This window comes from Corvus brachyrhynchos, unplaced genomic scaffold (genome assembly GCF_000691975.1).
Source record: "Corvus brachyrhynchos isolate BGI_N302 unplaced genomic scaffold, ASM69197v1 scaffold279, whole genome shotgun sequence".
NCBI lineage: Eukaryota > Metazoa > Chordata > Aves > Passeriformes > Corvidae > Corvus > Corvus brachyrhynchos.
The window spans coordinates 729,414-754,116 of record NW_008246060.1 but is presented as its reverse complement, the minus strand read 5'-3'; the positions used below and the strand labels follow the sequence as shown (position 1 = coordinate 754,116).

Here is a 24,703-nt window from a genome sequence, read left to right as displayed (position 1 = left end):
CTAATGTGCATTAATTTACTACTTGTGTTAAGGAACGAGCCACTTCAGAACCTCTGCTCACTTTACCACTGTGACAGCATATGACCAAAGCATTTTGCTGAAGCTTTATTTTGCTTTGTAAAATCCCTTACGCTTTGCAACGGCTTATCCAGCAGCACCTCCTCCCTCCCTGCTGTCTTTAGAACATCTTTCCTCTGCCTCTTCCTCCTCCTTTTCCTCCTCCAGCCCATGCAAGATGATGTTGCTTTTGGAAGTGACTCTGTCTGAGGGCTTCGCTTTTTCCTGGGTCACACAGACTGTCCTGGCATTTGAAGCCCAGTCTCTGGATGGTCTCTCCTGATTGACTTATTGCAGCCAAGACTGTGTCCCTGCAGCTCACTGATGAGTGTTTACACAAGACTGCGCAGTCCCCTTCAAATAGCCATTAATTTTATAGGGGGCACATAAAAGAGATGGGCCTCCACTATTCCTCCCTCCTTTGATCTGTGTGGGGTGCATGGCCCAGAGCTGCCAGCATTGCTGATTTACTCCGCTCTGTGGACAGAGCTTCTGGAGCAAACAAGAGCTTATATTTGCTCTCAGTGGTATGGCAATACCATTACAGGCTGTGCTGCTGGCTGGTTGTGTTTGGGCTGGAAGGGCAGGGGTGGCTCAGGGTTTGCATGTCCTTACATTTTTCTTTTAATATTAGCTCAACAGTTCAGTTCATGCAATCCATGAGTGCCCCAAGTCCATGCAGACAGGTAGGCGGGTTATTAAGGGTCTGTAGTGTTGCTAATGGAAATAAAGTCCATGTATTGGCGAGCTATAAGCATTGACCTTGTGACAGGGCACTCAGTCTGAAACAAAATCTCTCCAAAACAGTGCTCTCACAGAACTTTATTGTCATCCAAGCCAGACTCAGAAAACTGTCTCTCTTTTTGTTTCTTTTTTTTTCTTTTCTCCCAGTCTGGCATAAATTAGGATTCCTGCCTCTGAGTCTGACCTTGCCCTCCTAAATGAACTCTCTGATCAGAAGCCCTTTTGTTGTTTCTGCTTGGTGTACCAAGTAGGACAATGACCTCAGCATCAACACCGGTTGTGGGTGATTGCCAGGCCAACCAAATCTGGGTCGCCCCTGAGCTCCTGTCCTAAGTTTGATTTGAATTGAGTTGTTGAGCCTTCCAGCTGCAAGTGTTGACTTTAGCTCTGTCTGTCAGCTATCATGGAGGTGGTTACTATTTTTTGTATTTTAACCAAAAGTTGCTCTCTAAAGGTAACCTCTTCTGATCAACTACAATGAAAGCTGTGTCTAACAGTGGCATTTGACAGGGAAACTTTAGGTCACCAAACCTGGTATAAGAGAGTCATGCTAAGTGAGAGATTTCCAGTGTGGAAAACATTTGTTCATCCAAAGTCTCCAGTTTCTTTTGTGGACTTTCAGCCAGGGCCATTTTCAGGATGACGACGTATTTCACAGGTGCTCACTGTGACATCCGCCTCCCATGCAAAGAGGAGGTTGCTGCCTGTTATCTGTCAGCTCACCTGTTATACTGCTTAGCCTTACTTCTTGGCACTTGGTGTGAAGAAAAAAAAAGCAAATAGAGTGTCTGTAAAGTATGGAAAATGTAGAAACCCCTGACAGTTGTATGGTGTGTCTTGCTTCTCCCACAGAGAGGAAACCACAAAATAGTGAGTCCAGGGGTTTCTTTCCACACACACAATATCTGTCAGGATTTTGAGGAATTTTCTGGGAACTGATGAAAGAAATGTGCTGTTTAAGCCCTGATATATATTGTACAACCATGCTGTATGAAAGAAATGCAGTGCTCCACACTGGCAGGTTCCAGAAAAGATTTCCAAAATAAAAGAAACCCAAAGGATCTGAGGGAATTTCTTCCAAGAGGGAAGATGGGCTTCTATGGGATCAGAGGCAGAAGAAAAGGGGAAAATTTGATTGTATTAAAGAGAAAAGGTACCTGACGTCTTTAATAACTGTAGTTTCCTTGTTAACCATTTCACACCTTTGCAAGATCACCGATGCTAGTGTGAAATGGCTAAGAATTTTAGCAGCAAAGGGGCTCTTGCCTCCTCAAATCCAACCTTCTCAGCCCCAGGCATGGGCAAGGATATGAAGGAGAGTCATATAAATAACAAATCCCTCACTCCCGTGTGTGCCAAAGGACCAAAACTCAGTGTGACAGTGCCAAGAGGCTGGCTTGCATGGCCTTTCCAGCACAGGGCTCTGACAGGGCTGTCAGAGGCTGCCCTGCACTCATGGTGGTTACTAGCAGCTGCTAATTGTGGGGATACCTTAATTAACAAGCAGGGAGCTGGTTAAAGTACATTAGCAAATGGGAGCAGTCTGAGGATTAAGCCCTGATGGTGCAGTGTCTTTTTCTAGCTCTTCTTGTTAGGATTTATTGCATTAAAAAATTAATTATTGTTTATTTTTCTTCTCTCTTTCAGGTCCGCCTGTAAGTACCAAACCTCTATGGTTTTAGAAGCTGTTGACACAGAGTCTGTGGAGCATGAACTCCACAGCCTCCTGTCTGTGGTGTCTGGTGTGGTAGCCACCTTTGCAGTCCTGGCAGCCTGGGATATCCCGAACAGCAAGTACTGTAGGAGCTCAGGACTAGATTGGGGTGGGATTGCTCTTGGCTGCAACTCAGCCTCTGAGGGGGAGATGGAGGGAGCGCAGGGAGGGGGCATGGCAAATTCATGTGGTGCAGAGATCTGTGTGTTACCAGTTGGCCCCACAGCCTCTGGGGGAACCAGCTGTATGCGCTTCACATGCATGGGATGCCACGTGCTGAATGAGATGTGTTTGCAGAAAAGGGAAAGATAGATCACAAACACATGGCAGGAGCTGAGCTGGAGGGACTTGTTCCCTGCTACTCACTCGGGCTGGCTGAACTGCTGGGCCTTCAAGTATAGCTGCGCAACTATCAATTTCAGAGGAAAAATTGTGTTGACAGCTTCCTTTTCAAATGTTAGCTAATGTAAAACCTCAGCACAGACAATTTAGGCTTCAGGAAAATAGCTAGGTTATTGCAGAAATTTTCTTGCAGCTATTACAAGACCCACAGTGAACCAGAAGAAGCAATGCAAGGACTGAAGCCATGTATTGATAACTCTCAGGATTATAAAGAAACACTGTATTGTCTCTAGCACGGTCCTTCCAGAGGAAATGGTTTATATTTGTGTACAATAGAGCGACTATTCAGGGTTTCTGTGAAGGAACATGAGAAGTTAAACATACGGTAGTCATCTTTTGTCTGTTCACGCAAAAGTGTCTTAAACAGTTTGCAGATGACGTTCTGAGTAGTAGTTGCTGCACAACCTATTTTCTTTCCCCTTTCATCAGGCTGAAATGCTATAGACTGAACTCCCACGGATATACGAGCACAGACCTATTTAATGACAACAATCTTCCAAAAAGTTGCACCTTATAGGCCAAAAGGTCTGAAAGCATTTCACAGCTGGAAGCCCTGATCCACGCAAAACTTCAGCGATAGCTTATCCCAGGGGCTTTCAGGACTGGCTGCTAAAGTGGATGTATTTCAGCATTAGCTGTGGCTTTTTGGGAGGAGAGCACTTCTCTGCAGGCCGCTGCAAGTGGGTCTATCCATGGCTGTCCCTGCCACTTCAGCCTGGGTAGCCCGTGTATTGGCACTAAAGGGATGAGGTGGACACAAAATTGGTAGTGGTGTTGGCATTTCTATTATTGCTGTGAGAAATTAGAGAGAAATCCATAGATCAACACAGACGTCTTCTAGAGAGCAGTGCCTTTGTCGGGAGAGGAAGACACACACTCCAGGCTTCCTCTGCAGCAATAAGGGTTAGAAACCTAATATTGTAATGAGAGATTGAAGCCTGGCAGAAGCACATGGGACCACCAGAGAAGTGCTGACATTATATGCTACCGTATCCTGGCTTATTGCGACCTCTGAACCTGCCTCTGCAAGCAGACTTCTAGGACAGGCTGTGAGGAATGCTACAGCCAATGGAAATAACAAGAGGAAGTTGGGCAGACTGAGTGTTGTTAGCCAAAGTGGAATTTGTCTTGGGCTAGTAGGACCTTCATCTCATTCAGGACTTCCTGGGTTTCTGATCAGCTGGTGAGCGAGATTGGCTCAGTCACTGTGAGCAAAAGTTGACCTCTGAAGAGCCAAGTGAGTCCTACATGTCACTGTAGGAAATATTCCCCCACCCCTCCATATTTCTCATGATTGAAATGGAAATGGTTTTATGAGCAACAACCTGGGCTCCAGCCTGGCTGATGGTCATACATGTTGTTCTGGATAGCAGCCCCAAAGTGATGAACACACATCTCTCTCCTATTTTTGTTTCCCAGCTTGCAAAAGACAGCACACTGTGTGGCAGGGCTTAGCTCCCAGTGCTGGTGTTGGCTTGAGCGTGGAGATGGGCAGAAATGCTCATTAGAAATGCACTGAGCCCTGCTTGCATTTTAGGACAAGGACAAAAGCCAGGGACATGAATGAGCAACACCACAGCAGCAAAAGGGATCTTCATGCTCTTCTCTTGCCCAACCAATACTCCCACCCTTATTCCCGAAGTCAGTCAAAGCTTTGGTGAAGGCAAGGGCAACCCGCAGTCATGTAAGATATTTGATGAGATTGGGACTAAAAGGGGCAAAGGAAGAAAGGAAATGATGAAATCGTGCAATAGTCCTTCTGCCGTCTGGACCACATCCGAAGCAAAAGATCCTCTCACAGACATTTTCTCTCCCATTTCTGATCATGCAACATTTCTGTGGCAACTGCAGCAATTCCATACATGAAAAAATAATATTTAGCAGATGGAAACTAAGGAAGAAAGTCAAAGACCTGTAATTAGCTTGCTCTCCGTGGACTTGCAGATACCTTCAGAGCCCGTGTGGAGAGCTGTGGGTAGAGTCGTGCCAAAAGGAGAGAAAACTTCACAAGCAGGAGATTAGGAAACCAAAGCAATCAGAGCTGATGGTCAAGGAGCTGTGGAGAGTTTTTTAACCATTCTGTTTCCTAAACCCTTCCATTTGATTCCATCTCTTTATCAAGCCCCCCTTTCAGAGTTTGAAGCTAGTTTTTGCTGTTTCAGTGTATTTTGTTTCAGGGCCTCACAGAAAGGCCACAGCTCCTGGTAAATACTTCATCCTTACTCTTTCATCCCCTCATTCTTTCTGTCTGGCAGGACTTTCATCCGGTAGCCTTGAGAATTCATAAGGTGGTAGAAGGTAGACTTGCATAAAAAATGTGATGTGGAATAGAATACTGCAAACAGGACATGGGTCATACAGAGTAGAGACCACAGGAGCTCTGTAGGTCTAAACTTAAAGGGTAACATAACCCTCATGATCCCTCCTATGTGTGGGAAACACTGCTTTTGAAGATGTCTTTGAGGGTCTGGTTGAAGAGGCATGGTGTGCAGTATTCTTGCTGGTGGGACTTGCTAGGAGCAGCAGGATTTAGAAGGCTTAAGTCACCTTGGGACAAATGCAAAAATCCATAATAACAGTATCTGCATCTGAGTTAGTCATGACTGAGGAAGGAGCGTGGGTTTTGGAATTACAGCAGCATGATTTCCTGGTGATGGTTCCCTGTTCCCCAGGCTGCAGCTTACCTGGAGACTGCACGAGCCATAACAAGCAGTTTCCCAATGAAGGAGATGTAAACTGTGCAGCTGGCTCTCCCCTGGCTCAGGACAGAGGCTGCTGGTTGCCTTTCATGCTCTTTTAACTCTGATATGGGAGCTTCAGGCAGCTTTTCATTACTTCATAACCAACCTTCATGGTATCATCCACCCATGAGTGCTCTCTCCTGGCTCCCTGTCGCAGACAACCTTTCCTTATAAACATCTGGCATTTATTTGCTGTGCTACCGGGAGCTCCCCCTTTGCTGCTGTTGCTTGGAGGGCTGTAACTCTGCGCAGTCACATACCAGACACGGTGCCATCATATACCACTCCAGGTACTCATGGGAGACCTGACACAGCTCAGCCTCGACCTTGGGCTCTTCCTGCTTGGGCACTAGCCACAGCAGAGATAGAAAAAGTAAATTCGGCTTTTACCTCAAAAACCATGAGAGAAATCAGCCTGGGCTCAGCTCTGGAGGAAAACAGCATTTAAGGGACTTAAAGCAGAGGAGAGCTCAGCGTTATGTCTTCCAGCAGCCACAAAGTAATCCCCAGGGCCAGATGCAGATACCGGGAGTTTCGCTCACTGCCGGCACACAGAGATAGGCAAATATTAGCATGACTGAGAACGCACCTAAAATCCTGGAAGAAAGCAGTTTTCCATAATATATCATCAATAAAACTTAAAATCAAGCAACTGTTTAGGGTTTCATCCATCTGCAAGGAGTGCTTTTGCAAAGTGTATATGGCTCTTCAATTTATCACAACACATGCTGCATGGAAAGGAATGCTCCTCATACCAAACAGCCCCCCCAGCTCTGCAGATGGAAGTGGCTGAACTTCCACCAGGGAATGGTTTGATCCCAAGCAATAACATCTGAGTTTGGGATGGACAGTCTTTGTGTACACCCAGAAGAACAAACAGAGCTAAGTGCCTTCCCCTTCCAGAGATTTCAGATTATGTTCACACGCACTGGGACTGAACGTGAGGGAAGGCACAAAGAGGTGGCACCAATGGGGCTGGTGTCTCCAGCTGCAGAAACCAGAAAACCAGGTTTATGTCTACAGACAGAGTCAGCCAGGGGCAGGAACACTCTGTTTTACATAAGGAAACCCCAAACATCGCTGGAAACAGAACTGAGGGATTATTATCACATCATATTTGCAAAATATAGAGCAAAAGCTACATGACTGTTAAAGCCATAATCATCAAGATCCCTTAGGAATGAGCTGCTATCTTCCAGATCTGCACAGCCTTCAGTTTTGGCGACCAGGAATGTAGAGGGGGTAATTTTTTTTTTTAATTGCATAGTACAGTTTAGCTGTAAGAGGCAGCCAACTGCCTTGTAGTTAAGTGGGTGAACAAAATTGTCACTGGTCCTGTGTTCATGTGTTTACGAAGCTCTGTCCGGTGTCACCTGACCCAAAATCATTCCCAAAACCACTGTTAGGATCACTCACATGCTGACAACACACTGGGAAGTATCTCAAAGGGATAGAGGACACTGAAAACAGCTGCTCATATGTCTTCTTCCAGACGTGCTTTTTCCTGTGTCAGCTTGTGTTCTCACATTTTTCTCTTGCTTCTGGACAAGACAGTATTTTCAAGTTTAAGAGAATTGTGTTTTAAAGTTATAACTCTATAAATAAATAGCTAACGCCCAGATGACTTTGGTCAAGAAAGAGAAAAACATGACAGTTGGCTACTGCAGGAAGCCAGTTCCCAGGACCTGGATTTTATGAAGTGTTGGAAATAGGGATTGTATTTTGTTTGACTGGAGACTCCTGTCCTCCTTTTGCTGCCTAAATTGCTGTATGTAAGTTCTGTTGTGAGATGTGCGGGTTTGTCATACGTGGAAATGAGCTGGTGGCTCACACATTCTAAAGACAGGTTCGGGCACACTCATACACACTTTCCTCTTTAACTTTCTCTCTCTCCTTCTCAAAATCCTTGGACACTTGCACCACAGTGTGAAGCTGCTGCTGTGGCTTAGTTCAGTTGTGCTGTTTTATGACCTTGTTTTTGGCCAGTTACCAATTCTCTCTGATTTCTGCCTTAATTGCCAGGGAGACAAAGGTGCGATGGGAATTCCTGGGCGGCCGGTAAGTCAAACCCTCTTTTGTGTGCCTTATCTTCTCCATTCTGTTCCAACCCCCAGAATGTGGGGGGGGTGGGGGGGAGGGTGGCAGAGGGAGGCTTTCAGGATAGTCCTTATCAGGTGTCAGTGCAAGTCAGGGAGTACTCTCTCTGAGCCCTGCACCTGAGGAGCTCCCTTGGTCTCAGCAGAGTGACCAGCCCTGCAAGCCACATACATGCTGGGGAGGTGTTTCCATTTCACCTGCCGTGCTATCCAGGGCCTCCTCTGGTTCAGCATCCCCCTGTTTGGGTGTCTCCCCACTGCCACCTCGTGCGCCAGCTGGGCTTACTAACCCTGAGTTTGCTAACACACACCCCTGCCTGCCACCGGCAGCTGCCCCTTCCAAATAACTCTGTCCTGAGCAAAGGGGGCCATCCCCTGCCTGGCTGAGTGCTGTATTTTGGAGCTCTCCTGGCTCGGGCATCCCATGGTGAGGACAGGGAAGAGGAGTGGGGCAGGAGCTGAGGCCACCCTGCTCATGCCAGCCGCATAGCTGGGGTTGTGGGGCAGGAGAGCGTGCCTTTGCCTTTGCCGCTGATGCCTGTGTTTGTCTCTCTCTCCCTCTCTCTCTCTCTCTTCCCTGCACCCTCTTGCATGTGGCTGTGACGGGTGCCACTGACCCAGGGACTAAAAGGGCAGTCCGGAGAGAAGGTGAGTCAGCTCCTTGTAGCCTGTAGCACCCCCAAACTGTCCTCTTCTAGGGCCAGCCCAAGCTTGCCCATCACAGTCATGGCCACTGCAGCCAGCTTTGGGCTTCCACACCCCTGGGCTGCCTCATCTTCCGTGTCAGTGCAAGTATATTTCCCAAATTCCTTCCAGGCCAGTCAGCCTCCAAAGATTGCTGTGTTTCTTGTTTATGACAATTTACTAACATCATAAGAGCCAGTGGGCACATGCAGGGCTTCCCCCAAGGCTTCCTGGATTTTAACCATTGACTTTCTCCTCCTCTGGCAGCTCTGCTTGCCCTAACCAACCTGCAGCTCCCGTCTACTTCTCAGGTTAGCCTGATCCCTGGTGCAGGTGGGGGCAAGGAATGAAGTGGCATGGCATGCTCCTATTTCTGACACAGTGGGACCTCCTCCTCCTGAGGAACGCTGATGGCATAGTTTTAAGTCTGTGGAACACCATCTCACAGACTCTTTGCTGTGCAGTGAGCTGGGATTTGTACCCACAAAGAAGTGCTGGTTTACAAAGCAATCCTGCTGCTGGCCCCTGTTTTGAAGCATTTGGCATTTCAGTGTTAGTATGTTTTCCCCAGAGCTGTGAGTACCTCCCGCCTGTGAGAGCAGGGAAATGGAGGTGTTTGGCATTCGTGAATAACTGAGTAACAACGTGTAGAAATTAGGAAAGGGATGGATATTTACCTGACAAGGAGGGTTATCCATGCAGTACCATACCAGGCCCATTTGTTCCTCTTCATAGCAGATCGGGAGAAAAACACAACAAGGAAGGGTAAAGTAGGATAGAGATTCTTCATCCTTGTGTTCACTGTTTGCTTATTGGAACCAACCAACATTATCCAACAGACCAGAATTTCCCACCTGAAGCCATTCTGCTTTTTCTCTGCATGTCCTTGCATTTGTTTCTGGCCGAAGTTTCCATGAAGGGACAGCAGATAGATACAAACAGTGGAAAAAAATCACTCCTAATTGCCCCTGCTTCCCCAAAGCCTTCTATGAGAAGTCTTTGGCAGGCCACAGGTTTGTTTTGCAGAGTGCTTTGCTTTCTTGTAGGCTGCTTGGTTTATGGGATGCTCCATCCCAATGCTCCCCCAGCCCTGGGCACTTCTGGAGCTGCCTCTCAGGAATACACCATGTTTTCCAAAGAGAGTGACATGTCCTGCCCATCACACGCTGTGGGTGGCTAGGAGCTGGAGAGGCAGATGTTTTCTTTTCCAGCACGCACTTTGCTTTGTTTTCATCCACATCTCAACTGAGTTTGAGAAGTATGCAAGTGAGGCATTTCTGGAGGCAACCAAATAAGCTGCCCACAGCTCCCATTTCCCTGGAGCCCAGCACATCCCTCTTTCTTTTCTTTCTTCTGCAGGATGCAATCCTCCTGGAACTTGCAGGAAGGAAACAGAAAGGGTTTCAGGCCATCTTTCACACTTCCAATGGGGCAGAACCTGTGTTTTGCCAGAAAGTGTTTTATGTGTTTATACTTCTCCTTGCTGTGCAGCTTCCATTTTCTGGCACATCTGAGCAGCTCTAAAGGACATATTTTCTCCGAAAGTGTGAGACAGGAGCTGGGGGAGGCCAGAACAGCAGCTGCCCCATAAGCCCTGAAGGTCTCACACCTGAGGCATCCTCATCTAACCCCAGTCTTGACAGGAATATAGTTGTCTTTGTGTTTTCTTCTCCTATTCTCACCCCTTTTCCTCTGCTTTGTCTCTCTGCAGGGTGCTCCAGGAGAAGCTGGCATGTCTATCATTGGGCCCCGCGGTCCACCCGTAAGTGGGTTTTCTCTCTATTTTTGTCTGATGCAGGATGTGGGCAAGTTACCGGGAAAGACTTAGGAGGGGCATTAAGACTCAGCATCAGCCAGAAAGAGCAAAAGCCCTGTATAATGTGGTTCCCCTGCTGAGGCAGCCTTGGTTTTATACTGCTATTATATCCTATATATAATGAAATGATAGCTCATATTCCAGAACAGATGAGGAAGCCTTCCCTTGGCAAGGAAACCAAACTCCTGCATTTAAAAGGAAGAAGCATATTTCCTTTTTGCAAAAGGGGTCCTATCACTTCTGGAGAAAATTTGCACTTTGCCTGGCTGATTTCAGCCTTTGGTTTAATCAGCAGGGAACAAGCCCCCTGATTTTACTGAAGAGCAGGACCAGAGCTAAGCTGGTGACTGGGGAGCTCACAAAGATGGGTAGTTCAGAGGTCTTTGTCAAGTACCCAAAATCTTGGAAGCTCTTTGTTAGCATGGTTACCACTATCTGGAGAGTCCCTTACCTGGCTGAGAAAAGGCAGGATTTTGCACCCTCTTCCAGCAAAAGTGTCTCTACAAGGTGCAATGAGTCAGCCAGACAAAACTTTTTGCAAGGACAGGGTCATAAAAAAAGACCAAGATGAAGGGTTGGTGTGTTTACATACCCTAAATGCTGGATGCTTCTTGCACTGTGGTTCAGCCATCAAGCCTCTGCTTTTGTGTGGGTGTAGCCAGACCTCTCCACTCCATCCCTGCACAGCTTCCACCAGAGATTTCCATGAAAAAAGACCTGGAGGTTCAATTCTCTCCCTCCCAGTGGGCACTTCCGATTTTGTTTCACCTGTGAAGAGCACTATCCTTGACCTGCAGAGAGAATGGGCTGCTGGCAACCTTTGTTTCACAGCTGAGGCAGTACGAACACTTGGCTACATCTGGCTTTCCAATTAACTTTCCAAAAGCCCCATGACAAATGTTTCTAATAAAAACCAGCTTTGCTGGTCCCCAGGCCCACCTGCCCAGGATGCTGGAGTTTGAGAAGTGACAGAATCAAAGCCCAGGACCCAAATGGGTCTCCCCAAGCGCTTTATGCCTAGCAGATGGTCCCTGGCCACGTGTCCAAGCAAGGAAGAAGGGCTGGCAAGTCCCTCAAGCCAAGGTCTGAGCAAGACCACCCTGCTCCACAAACAGCAGATTTTGGAGGGTAAGTGCCCCATTGCTTTTGCTGTTTCTCACAAGCTCTGGCTCTCAGCCTTCTGAACAGTGTAATTGTAGTAATCAGAGAGAAAAGCCATCAGTTCCTGTCCATGTAGGTCCTGCAAAGGAGACAGGCACCACTGTTTTCTTGAAGGACACATGCCTGGGATAGCAGGACAATTTTTGTCTGCTTTGGTGCTGCTGCCTTTGCTGCTATTTGGGAAAGTGCAGAACACATATCTTTAAAGCAGCAGAAAACTTAGACGGCAAATGGTATCTAAAATGGGGTTTTGCTACACCAATCAAAGCCGTGAGGTGCCAGGAGTGGCCCAACTCCACACTTTCCCCCTGCAAAGCCTGCCATGAAGATGATCCAGTTTCCTGGGGAGCTGGTGATAGGTCAAAAGGATGGCTGAGCACTGAAGACAAGCACGGAAACCCTGGCGAAGGGGCCACTCGGAAAGATGTGGGATGACAAATAGTTTCCAGATTTTTGTTTGGAGGTTAAAGTTTTCGCTTGAGCTCAGAGCTGCTTAACTCCCGGCCAGAGAGGGACAGTGCGCCGATAGTGGCAGAAACAGACGGTCTCCATGATTTGGCAGCTCCCAGGATTGAATACTTCATACAATCAACATTTAAAAAAGGAGACAAGGAAAACCAGCCACCCAACAAAAACAGTCTCTTGGAATTGCTCGCTGCTGAACTGTTGTCTTGGCGTGGTACTGTGCAAATCACTCTGCTGTCCTCTGAGGAGAAAGAGGCAACAGTCTGTAGTCTACAGAGGAAGCCAAATTGTACCATTTCCAGGTTTTCTCCCTAATTCTTTTTTTAGCACTTCTTGTCAGGGAGGTGTCCAACAGGGAACCAAAATTAATTAATTGTGGCTCGGCTCTTCTTGCTTCTTGCCTTTTCAGAAGCCAGCGGTGGACAGATCCTTTAATTTATAGCCTATCTTCCCTTCTGGTCACTGGCCAGCAGGACCAGGTGGTTTTGTGTGTATCTTGCAAAGCAAAGCTGACCAAGTTCAACTTTGCAGTACTAAAGAAACAGTGCAAATGCGATTAGGTCCTGCTAGCATTGCATACAAAACCAGAGCTCTTCAGTGCAACATGAGGCATTTTGTGGTGGGGGCATCCTCAAACCCTGCAAAGAGGCTGTTTGGGCCCATCCTCTGCAGGGGTAAACTTTTACTGAGTCTCTCTGACGACAGAGGGTGGCTGGAGATGTTGCCTGAAGGTGAAGGTTTTCCCTGTCAGTGTAGCTCTGAGGTCTCTCCCAAAGGATTGTCATTGCATCACTGTGGCAAACCTCACCCTCACAGCCCAGGAGGCCCATTCCCTCCTTCCCCTTCCCTTCCCTCAGCACCACGTGGGATCACTCTGGTTAAGGCAGAGATGCACCCTGGTCATGCCCAGCTTATCCCTAGGGAATCCCTGCGGGACTCCAACAGTCTAGTCATGGTAGCTCATATTGCTGAAGAAAGCATTTTCTTCCCCAAAATGAGAGAACACATAAGGAAGCTGGGCATTTTGGCATCAGAGCACAGCTTTCAGGGTAGGCAAGATGCCACAGTAGTCGGCTGATAAGCGTGGCACAGGATTTGCCTCATCCAGCTGTTCCTATCTACGTGAGTGTGCTTCAAGATCTGCTGAAGTCTGGGCCACAGGGACCTAATGCTTCCTGACCTGGCTTATGCTTCTTTTGGGAAACAGTTTGAAAAATCCTTAAGTGAAGTGGTGTCTTTCCTGGATACCAACAAAGCTATGGTAACTGTGACCTGGGATGTCACAGGTCCCAAAAACTGAAGAACTGTGAAAAATTAACAGCCAGGACATTTTCTCTTTTTTTTGGTGTTTTTAAGTAGAGGATGAAGAAGCTACCAAGCATATCCCAAGCCAGTGTTTGCTGTACCTGATCCCAAACTGGTAGCCATAGCTAGCTGGCCAGGAAGAGGTAGGAGGAAAAGTCTTGGTGCTCATGTTCCTCTCATCACACAGCCTAACTCACCTTTTTCTCTTAGCTCTCAGAGGGAAAAAAAAAAAACTAAAAACAAAAAACAGAAGAGAAAAATAAAATCATCTCCAGAATTATTTGTGAGGAAAACGAATGAGCTGGGACATCAGATGAGGGGAGGAGGAGGAGAGGGATGGTTGTATTTAGACACCAGTGACCTGCAAGGCTTGTCTTGCACAGAGCAGCACCCTGCATTAAACATCACAGGTTTATGGCAGCAAGAATTGCCATAAAATGAGCTCAGCCTCTGGAATATACTCCAAAAGCCTAACATATGGGCTAGGGACGCCCATTTAATTAATGTAGAAACTTCAAGGAAACTGCTTGCAGTCCAAACTGGAGCTGCTCCAGCATTTTCTTGGCCCTATACAAATTGCAGCGAGGATGAGAGATTTCCCCTCCTTCCCAAGACACTTTCCCCTTGGAGGGGAATTGCGTATCTCTTCAGAGAGCTGTAGGGTAGTTGGTCAGAGGCTGGAGGAAAGGCTCTGTAGAGAGGACTTAGGGTCCATCAAAATTCATTTCAGTTCCTCTAAACTGCTATCTCTGTTTCATCCTTCCCAGGGACAGCCTGGAACAAGAGGTTTTCCTGGATTCCCGGTAAGTGTAACTCTTAATTTATGAGGTACGGATGTGTGATGTTACTAGGAAGCCTCATAAGTGCTTGCTGTATCTCATCATTTCTTCCTGAAATCAATGACCTGATCTGATAGCACTGGAAAAAGTAATTTTTTCTTCATTCCTTTTTCTACTTCTTTTTTTTTTTTCTTTCTTTTAAATGATATTAGGGCCAAAAAAAAAAAACCCCAAACCACACAACTCTGAAAGGAAATTAATTTTTAAAAAGCCCCAAGTGTTAAAATAACATAGTTAAAGCCAGATCTGTTCAGTAAAAGAAAACCATCCTAAGAAATACCATCACACACAAAGAAAACAACCCCTAGGTAGGTGAAATTCCAATTTTAATTGAGCTTTTAGGTGATATTCCAATGGCAGCAAGTGCCTGGAATCCAAAAAGGGGGCCCTGCCTGTTGAGCGTCAGCTGGGGACTGTGCTAGGCTGATCACCCTGGTCATGCCAAAGGGAAAGGACATAAGACATGAGGGGGAATTCTCCAGCACAGTTGTAAGGGAGCAGAGAATATGCCCAGGAGAGGACAAAGCAAATTTCATTTCAATCCTACAGTTGCTGGCAGCACTCTCTGAAGCGCTGAGGCTGCTGAAGAACAGTTGCTGTTTATTCATATGCATTTATCCTGGACAACTAGGAGCCCTAAAGCAAACACAAACACCCCCCACATCCCTGCTCCCACCAGGCAGCTCAGCTGCTGCTCCAGGACACTGGATGTGCCAGAGCAGGTCTGCAGGGGAGACTCTCACACCTGGAAAATGGGAGGAATTGGCAGCCTCCGAGCTGCCTGACTGGGCTCCACTGTTCTGCCCATTGTGAAAAGGGGGGCTGTGAGCTGCCCCTGGGCTGAGGAGAAGCAGATCTCTCCAGGCCCTTGTGGTCTTTAGCTTTTGGAGGAACAGAAAACAAATTGGCCCAGCTCCTGAGAAAGCGCTGGATTGGACAGCTCTGTGGAGCCTGTTTCTCATCAAACAGTACCTTCAGCATGTGCTGAATGTCACCTCTTCCCTGGGACACTTTTATTATTCTATCATTTGCAAAAATTTCTCTTCCCGCAAAGGTGGGTGCCCTTTTAAATCAAAGTCTTGAGAAAACTGTTGATACTCAACTATTTTACCAAACACTGTAAAATTTTAAATTCGGAGGTTTTTTTGCAAACTTCCTATAAATCCCTCCTTGCTTCTATTCTTGTGTCCAGCATTGCTGCTGAAATGTGCTGACAGTGAGCAGGTCCCTGCTGAAGCAGTTTGAAATCTGGGCTGGTACTCAGTGGGCCAGGAGCCTGCAGGACTGGACAGGAGGGCAGGGAGTCACCTCACATCACCCCAGTCCGTGCAGTCTTGTGGCACGTAGTGCTTCCTGGGGCAGCTGGACAGACACCCCGAGGAAAGCATTTCTCATCATTTTTCCTCTTTTATTTCAGGGCCCTATTGGCTTGGACGGCAAACCGGTAAGGAAACAACTTCTCGGCAGGCTTTCTGCCCTGCCTCCTGCTAGGTCCCGCCGTGGTGCCGGCCTGCGTGTTACACCGTATGTTCTTAAGGGGTTTATTTTGCAATGTCATGCACACGCATGGATTAAAAGAAAATTAGGAGGCAAATCTATAAAATAGCAGTTCACAAGTGCAGCAGCCTGGCTGCTGCAGGGAACGCCTTAGCAGGCACTCCCACCCTGAATCAGGCAGAGCAGATCCCCGAGGTAGCAGCCCTCTGCCTTAGCCAACAGCTTCCTTCTTTTGCTGCTGTGCCAAAAAGAGCTGCAGTAGAGCAGGGAAGGATCCTAAAGGCCTCTGTGAGACCTCCATGCTGTCCTTAGAGCTTTGTAGTAGAAACCTAAGTTCTTCCCGCCCTTTGGAGAGTAAGGCACAAATGAGATACTTCTCCATGAACCCAGTGGACATGAAACCCATATCTCCATGTAGCAGCCACGTAGCCAAGTTCCCCACCACACTCCTCCAGTGCTGTAATGGAGGAGCTGGTAGCACATACCGCTGGCTTCTAATTTCCTGCAGCAGGACCCTGTTTTTGCGAATGAGGAACATTACCCCCAAGAGAGACGCAGCAGCACCTCTCCTGTACTGCTCTGGGGGCACACACTTGACTCAGCAGAAGCTGCTCTGCCAGCCCCAGGGGGGCTTAGCCATGACCCAGCCATGCCCTGCAGAGCCTTGACACGCTGTATTCTTCCCCGAGAGCTTTGTTCTGAGCATTTTGGGGAGCTCAGAACCTACAGGAGTGGTGTCCTGTTAGGTGGTGAACAAAGCTCCACATGCTCAGTGTTGTGTCCCCCACTGGAAGTGTAGTAACTCTGGGCACCTACCAAGGTAAGGGGGAAGTGGGTTAAATCAACATCATCTAGAGTCTGCAGTGGCCAAAGCTGATGTGTGTTTCCTTTCTTTTGCAGGGCCATCCTGGACAGAAGGGAGAGATGGTAAAAATACATATGTTTGTCTGCGGGTGATGGGTTGGTTTGAAATGATGTGCCTCAGCTGGAAACAAGCTCATGGGCAGGGTAGCAATCTTACTTCAGCTCATGCACTAGCTGCATCCCTAATTCTGTAACTTCATGATAATAGCGCTGGGATGCATGTCTGTAATTTTTGCATTATGGCTATCAGATTCATCATGTCACAACAGCAACTCTCTAGTTACGCATGGGATGTGTTTTCCTTGCAGTTAGCAATTATGTTCTTTAAATATATTCTGGGATCTGACATTTTTCGTGGTTGGCCTCATAGCACAAGTAAAAGTTGATGGAAAGATTTCTGAAAATGCATCTGGCAACTTTCAACTTATCTAACAACTTAAAACTAAAATGCTTTTGGTTGAAAACTATAAACTTAGACTGCACTTTATGGAAGCCCAAATGCTGTCTTGTTCCTCTTGACATCTCTGGTGATGAAATCCCAAATATGAGTATGTCAGGAGAGCAGCTCTGTAGTCACCTTCACTTACTAACGTGTTGAGTGTTTTCTTCTGTTAATTCTGTAATTCTGTTTTTTGAGCCTGAGTGTCAGTATAGCCCTCTGGCAAGCACATGTTGAAGATCCCCCTCCCCACTCCCCTATTGCTCAATCTTAGCTCAGGCTTCAGTCCTGGCTGCTTCTGGTTCCACCCCAGTGCATCGGCTGAGGAGACGCGCTGTGAGCTGAGGTCCTGGGAACAATAAGGGTGTGTTTTCCTGATGATTTTTTCCCCCTCTTCTTTTAATATTTCCCCCCTGTGGTGCAGCCAGAGCATGTGTGCATTTTCACTCCTCCAGAGCAACAAAGGGAACCTGGATCTCTCTTGGGAATTTTCTTCACAATTATTTTTAAAAGCTCAGTTTTTCACCTACTCCATACGCTGTCTTCTTGTCACTGTGAATAGAAAGCCATCCCATGTTAATTTCTGTGTTTCCTTAAAGGGTGCTGCAGGTCCCAGGGGACAACCCGTAAGTATCTCATCCCTATCCCCTCTCTCCCCCTAATCCCTTTCCCCTTACATTCACTGAACTCCTTCATTTACTGAGTCCTTTTTTGATCACTTTTCTTTTATAGGGACCCCCAGGACAAAAAGGAGAAAAGGTAATTTCAATGGAAGCCTTGTTAAAAAGTAAACTGAAAGAGAGGAAGGGGCTTGGTGGACTTGGTGCCGCTCGATGGGACTGTGAGTGAGGAATACAGCAAGAGCAGAGGGCTCAGGGGATCGGGGACAGGAGGCAGGGTGCTTATCGGGTGCAAACTGGCATAACTGCACTGAGTTTGATATAGTCACAATGATTTACACCTTCTGAATCTGACCCTGCATGCCTATTTTGGTCGCCTCTGTTTGTGGTTTAAACTCTTTCCTTTTTAATCCCCTTCTTTCGCAGGGTCAGTGTGCAGAGTACCCGCACAGGGTAAGTCATTAGCGTTATTATCCTCTGTCCCGTGCCTTCCTGCATGTTAATCCTCCTTCGTTTGAATGGCTTTTTGTTGGAAGTAGAGATCCTTTCATTAACTAGATGCGTCATCTGGGCCCCCAGGGCAGTGCTCGGCTGATTGATGTGTTTCGAAGAAAAGCAGCAGATAAGGTTTTCCAGGAGGGATGTTGGTTCTCCAGTCTGTTCCTGCCCACCGGAGCTGACCCCTAGATAGCTGCTGTCAATTCTACTTCCTGGACACCCTCCTGTGCTTTGTGCTGGACAGGGGAAGGCCCACGTCCTCACCCTAAAACCCAGTGAAACCAGGGGTTTCTGGAGGAGTGGAGGTCACCCACTCACGCCTTGTGCTGCTGCACTGATTCCGTGCTGCTTCCACGGCCTCTGCTCTGGTTGTGTGGCCAGCAGCAGTGTGGAGTTTGAAGACCTGGGGAGAACTCTATCATCATCCCTCCCTTTTTCTTCTCCCTCATGCTGGTGTCATCCCTGCATAGAGACAAGGAGAAGGGTTGTGCTTCCTGCTTGAGGGTAACCCTTCATCCCCTGGCCATGGTGCTCTGTAAGGTCCCTGACAAGCTGGTCTCCATGCTGGTCCCCAAGCCTGGTGGACTTTCTGCCTGCAAGGAAGAGGCTGAGAGGGATGTTGATGCCAGCAACTGTTTAATGAAAGCCAGGATGTTGCCCCACCTGCTCCTTCATCTTGGCCTGGCCAGCATGTGCTGCAGCCAAGAGTGGAGAGAGAACATCATGGGGTTTGAGGGGATTTAACCAGTTCTAAAAACAACCAGAGTGCTGAAAATCCACTGGAAATGCATTGGAACAACATCATATGAAGTGGCTGGAATTTGTGATCTGGGTGTACAGGGAGACAAGCTTAAGAGCTTTCTGTTTATTTTTGATGGGCCTCTGGATAATCAGCAGGGCTCTGGTCCCTGGCCCAGAAGGGAGCAGGGTTGGAGCAGCAGAGCCACTGGAGAGAGAGCTCGGCTGGCAGCAAGGGAGAAAGGGCAGTGGGTATGTGCCAGTCCCCCGTGCAATAGCAGCCAGTCAGCTGTGTTTATTCAGTGAGCTGGCTCACTAGATTGTTATGTTAAAAAGGAGCCAACAACACTGGTCACCTGAGCAGTGTCCTGAGTTCCTGTTACAGCCCTTGGCTCTGACTGTCCCCAGTGCTCAAGGTGAAAAGCAGTGGCAGGACCCAAAGCAACACTGGGAAGGGAGCTGGTGCATCCCTGGAAATTGCCTGGGCTCAGGCCTGAGGGCAAAGGCATACTGGTTTGGTGAGTCAGGGTTGTAGGGTGACTGATGAGCTGCAGGGCTGTGACAGCGGGAGAAGGGTGGGTGCAAAGCCTCACATCCTGGCAATGTTTCCTTGGCTCTCATGGAGATACTTTTGGTCTCATGAGGCACCAAGTTCAACATTGTAAAAAGCCCATGAGTTGTTCAAGGCTGAGACATGCTCACGGGAAGGGTGACTGTCCTCAGATCAACTCAAGGACGGACTGTCCTGAACTGCAGATCTGGACAGACCAGCCAGCAGAGGTGCAGCTCTCTTTCTTTCTTCCTGAATGAAAATTAGGATGGGCCTTGTTGCAAAAATGTGACGCTGCTGACCAAATTGCAATTTATTCTTGCATTTTCTGTTTGATAAGGTTTTTTGTCAGATGTTTTGGGTGAAGAAATGAAAACCAGCATCCTGAAAAACCAGGGATGTTGTTTCAATTTTGTTTCATATTTGTTTTCTTAGGAAGGAAATACAAGGTTAGGATATGTGCCTTGGCTCTTGTAGTTTCCTATTTTTCTGTCTGTATGAGTCTGTGTGGCCTGTGCTGCTGTGAGGGACAAACCCATGCATTGGGGCTGCCCAATCAGGGTAAGAGGGTCACTCAGGCTGCTCCCAAGTGCCGCTCAGGGAAATGGGGGGACCAGCCATGCTCTGTTTGCTCTCAGAAATACTGTTTGTCTAACTGACCCCGTTTGTCTCATGTGTCTTCACTGTTCCCCAGGAATACCTAAGTACCACACTTGCAGCCCTGCGCTCTAACCAGATCCTTACGCTGAAGGTTTGTGGGTAGCGGTCTGACGGGACCCAGTTCTGATGCAAAGGCTCGAGGGTGCAGATCCAATATTGCATGCTGCCTTCTGAAAAAACTTCCCATGGGAACACAGAGAGGGCAGGGCAGGAGATGGGTGGAAGTGCCTTCAGATTTCTTCTCTAAACTCTCCCACTTGCACCTGAATCCATTGCAGGGTGTTGTCTTGACTGTTTTCAGGACTGCTTCTCTACATTTTCCTCCTTATCCATTCCAGCATCCTCCCTCAGCTTCCCTGTAAGCTGTATAGTATTTTAGATACCATTCAGCACTTGAGCAGCCAGGCAAAGCCTGGAGAGAGAGCTTAGCTGGCTCTCCTGAGCTATGGGGCCTCCTACACTTTCTTTTAGAAAGGGGAGGTTTGCCTTTGGATAAAATCAGCCCAGCTGAATTTCCAGCAGCACTGCTTTTGGAGCGATAGCTTGTGGCTGTCTGGATCAGTGCATTTGAACACAACCACCTGATCATGACACCGCAATATTGGGTTACCACTTCTCTTTGCAATAGGACTGGATCCTTGCTTTCCCTGCACACGTGAAGGACAATGTTTAAAGGGAATAAAATGTGCTGCTTGGAAGTGTATGGTTTCTGTGGTGGGAGGCCTGTGGGCAGACCTCTGGGATCTGAGTGCACAGCTCATAGGGGGAAATGTCACACGTGGGCACATTTTTGTGCCCAAGCACAGAAAGTCTCTCTTGCTTCTCCCAGTGTAAATCAAGAGCAGCTTCAATGGAAACCTGATAGGAACAGGAAAGTGGATCAGGCCAGAGCAGCATTCCTGGGCCTGGAGCCGGCATGGTGGGTGCCAGGGTGACAGCAGCATGCATGCAAGTGGAAACTGGATACAGCAAAAGGATGAACAAATGCTCCTGAGCTTTAGTGCATTTGATTTCTGTGTGTCCGGGTCAGCTTTGTGCCCTGAGGCAGCATTCCTGGCTATAAGCAGTCAGAGGGTGATGATGCTGTTGAGCAAGGAAAAACAAAGCCCAGGCTGCCAAGGCAATGCCATGCTTAGGCATCCAGCTCCAAGGCCTGGTCTTCTCCCTTGGCCAGGGTGGTTGTGTCTGGCCAGCTCAGTGAACCATGCTGGGACCTCTGTGCTGACCCAGCTAGCCTCTCTCCACTCCCTTCCACACCTGGAGGAAGGGTGAGTCCTGGAGATACACTGGGTTTCTTGTGAGAGAACTAGAAAACTGCACTTGGAAAACTTGGAGAAAATTGTAATTTTGATAGTTGCCCCAAATATGATGATGATGATAAGTTAAGAGAAACAATCCCATTGCTGGACACCCTAGCAGAACCACTGAGTGGATATCTTGCAGTGAACACTTCCTAAGGAGATCAGCAGAGCTGAGTCAAAAATCCCCTGGGTAATTCTATTTCCAAGCAGAGGAAGCTGTGAAAGCTCTGTGTGGAGGGAGCATTGGGATGGCAAGTGGCCACCCCACACCTGCCAGGCTGGCACCTGCTGAGTGCCCCTGTGAGTGGCATGGAGGAGCTCAGAGGTCTGCCCGCAGGTACCTGTGCCGCGCCCGCCCTGTGCTGCTCTCATGCTGGGCTTTATTTTCATGGCAATCTCTCTGTTCCCCTCTTCTCTGTTCTCTCCCCTGGCTGCTCTCTGACTCTCGGTGCCCTAATGGCCTCCTTTGCCCTGCGACCTTCTGGTTTTATCTTCTTCAGCTGTTGCCTCTCCTCAATTCAGTGCGGCTGGCTCCACCTCCGGTTATAAAGAGACGCACTTTCCAGGTAGACTTCTCCTCCTTATTGCCTGTTTCTGAGCTTATCCTGATGCTTGCAATTAATCAGCTTGCTACCTGTCTTTCATCCCCTACAGAGGGGTTTCCAAGAGTTTCAGGCAGAGCTGAGGGACTTTCTTTAAAGTGAAGGAAATCTTTGATGTGATAATGTTGCTAAAAAGAAATGCAGTGAAGCCAGTTTTTTAAACTAAAAGAAATGGGCCATGAAGCTGTTCTTGGGGCTGTCGACAAGCAGCCTCCTCCCTTAAGGAGTCAGTTCCTGCATATTCAATCTCCAGAAGAGGTTAGAAGCCTCTTGCTGAAATGCATCTAATGTCTGTGAAATTTAACTGAGAAGAATGAATAGGCAAACGCTTCTTTTAAGGGCTAGTCTAGTCTGAGGCACTTGGGGAAATGTGTTTAAATAAGCTCTTAGAATGGTTTCATTAAATTGCATTAAATCTTTGTGTAAACACATTTATTTTGGTTTCCAGGGCCATAATTCATGTTTAGTTTATTTTGGGAATGAATTCATAAAGTGAATTACGGACATACGAATAGTGAATAAGAGTGTCCGTAGTCAGAGTTCATGTAGCTTTTAATGAACCCACTTTATGCTCTCTCATTCCATCAGCTGGGATTAGCTTTCCTGTGTGGACAAACCGCTGCAATTACCCCGATGAAGTGTGCTGGACACTCTCTATTAAGTGGCTGGGTTTTGTCACCCTGCTGCCTGTCTAGGCAGTTGGATGCTAGCAGGGGACTGCAGGATGCAAGAGACCTTTACCATGAGGTGCTTGGTCCTTGCCCAGCACTGGACAAATCCTGACCTTACCACCTGAGGCTGTGGTTTCAGTTCAGTTTCTATCAATTCAGCATTCGCACCACACAGAGCCCCATGGATTGCGCTGTTTGCCCTTCAAAGTGACAGTCTGGAGAGCCAGGCCAAGGACTGACCTCTTGGGAAGGCTTTGAAAGCTGAAGTTCCTCTCCAGGATGAAGTGGGAAACTTGAATAGCTGCCCTACATCCTGTCGTCAGCCAGGGCTGCAGATTCCCTCTGTCTGCAGAGGAAAACTTCACCAGAGAGTTTTGCCGTGATCCGTTTTGCTTTTGGTGTATTCATTCTCTAAATGCAACAGGGTGTAATCTGCTCCTACAGATCTGCCAGCACCAGGCAATTCCAGGAGCCCAGTGTATGAATACTAAGAAAAAAAGTGAGTCTGCAAAATGGATGTTAGCACCAGCGCCTGGAAGAGAGGAAAATCCTGCTGCTAACTTTGAGCACATCAGCAGGAGTGCTTTGCCCAAGGGCTGGGGCTTAGCCGAGGCATGGGCTGAGGGGGGTCCTCTGTGAGGAGGCTGAGCAAGCACTGCATTGCTGGGGCACAGTCAGGGTGGCTGGCTGATGTTTAAAAGAACTGAAAAATAGCTCCGGTCGACAGCTAAAAATATAGAATGACAACTGAGGAAAATGACACCTGATCTCCCACTTACTGTATCGACTTACTGTCCATTTAGCTCTGTGGAGGTCCTTTTGTGCTGAACATATTAATGAGACTATAATGATGTGGTAATAACACTTTGTGTGTTCAGGGATCTGCAAGGATGGGTACTTGCTTAGACAAAGCCTGCTGTGCCCAAGACAGCAAAGTGAGGGTGATGCAAACAGGACTTTTGGGGGATCTCCTTCCAGCCACTCCCTGTGCTGGGGCAGGGCTCCTGCTCTTCCCAGCTCCCTGTCCCCTACCAGCACCCCTTTCCAGCACCATGCTGCATTTTAGTGCCCTAAATCTGGATCATGGACTGGGCTGGCAGAGAGCAGCTGAGGTGGAAGTAGAAGAGGGAGAGCCAAAGTGAGATGGGCAAAGCCCCCTTTGGCTTCCCGTGGTGCACCCATGCTGGGAGTATTGTAAGATGCAGTGGAAGGAAAGTCTTTGAAGCTGGAATGAGAGGTCAAGGCAAGAGGAAATCTAGAAATATATTCCAGTGTCCTCCCAATATCTTCATTAGATCCAAATTACCTTCCATATTTAAAAGCTATGAGACCATTTAGAGGATGGTTGAATAGCACTGAGTATGGAAAATAAAGAAGCTTAGAAAAGAACCTGCATTCCCTTGCAAGGGCCACAGGATGAATGAAGATCCACTTTAAAAATGGGGTGAAGCAAGGGCACCCCTCCTGCCTGCCCCAGCAGGCTTCCCAGCATGGGCTCCAGGTTGGGTGGTGAGGCACAGGAAAAGGGCTGTTGCTCCACACGTGACTGAGCTTCTCGTGAGCCTGGCCCATGTGTTGGAAATTTTCTTTTAAACAGAGCTCATGGCAGAAAGGATGAAATTTGCAGCTTATTATTTTCATTTATCATTCTAAATAAAGCAAACATCCCTGTATCTGCATGTTTTACTAAAGGCAGCCAGGATAAACAGTGTGCTTGGTAGGAACACAGGCAGGGGACAGATTTCATGCATTTTCCTCCAGTGTATAAGGCTGTAGAGAGGATAAATGCAGCAGAGACCCAATTGCACACCCATTGGCTTTTAATTGAGAAACAGCCATATTTGGTTTCTAGCTTCCCATGGATCCACCAAGGAAAGTTTTTCAAATTGAAATTGGATCACTACCAGTAGGCTGTCATGGTACTTTATCTAGGGAGGTGAGCCTAATAACCAAACAGCTTAGCGCGGGTGCCACAGTGCCCTAGGAGCTCGCTGGATTAATCAATTATAGATCAGCAGTCTGGTATTCAAACGTGGTGCTTCCAACCCACTGTCTCCTCAGCGCCACTTGATGCCACGTCCAGGTCCTTTGGGCCAGATGACATTGCTGAGGCATGAGCCACAGCCACCGAATGGCTACTGAGGGGCCTGCGGAGGAACTGGCTCAAACGGCTCTGTTTCAGAGAGCTGAAAATGGCAGGTGGCTCAGCATGCACTGCCTTGTTAAATCTTAGAAAAAC

At 47.7% G+C, this 24,703-nt stretch overlaps 1 protein-coding gene across 8 annotated transcripts in view; it reads left to right on the top strand.

The window, feature by feature from the left end:
* The window catches only part of COL13A1 (collagen type XIII alpha 1 chain), a 103,554-nt gene that overhangs the window by 38,940 nt on the left and 39,911 nt on the right, over positions 1-24,703 (top strand). For 7 of the 8 annotated variants that reach the window (XM_017746419.1, XM_017746416.1, XM_017746422.1 and 4 more), the window contains exons 4-14: positions 2,449-2,456; positions 7,681-7,716; positions 8,376-8,402; positions 10,150-10,200; positions 13,953-13,988; positions 15,442-15,468; positions 16,422-16,448; positions 17,424-17,450; positions 17,557-17,583; positions 17,871-17,897; positions 21,692-21,757. In XM_017746419.1, coding sequence (XP_017601908.1) covers positions 2,449-2,456; positions 7,681-7,716; positions 8,376-8,402; positions 10,150-10,200; positions 13,953-13,988; positions 15,442-15,468; positions 16,422-16,448; positions 17,424-17,450; positions 17,557-17,583; positions 17,871-17,897; positions 21,692-21,757 — 359 coding nt within the window. Of the gene's footprint in view, positions 1-2,448; positions 2,457-7,680; positions 7,717-8,375; positions 8,403-10,149; positions 10,201-13,952; positions 13,989-15,441; positions 15,469-16,421; positions 16,449-17,423; positions 17,451-17,556; positions 17,584-17,870; positions 17,898-19,924; positions 19,982-21,691; positions 21,758-24,703 lie in introns of all 8 variants that reach the window. The other variant, XM_017746421.1, reaches the window with a different exon arrangement.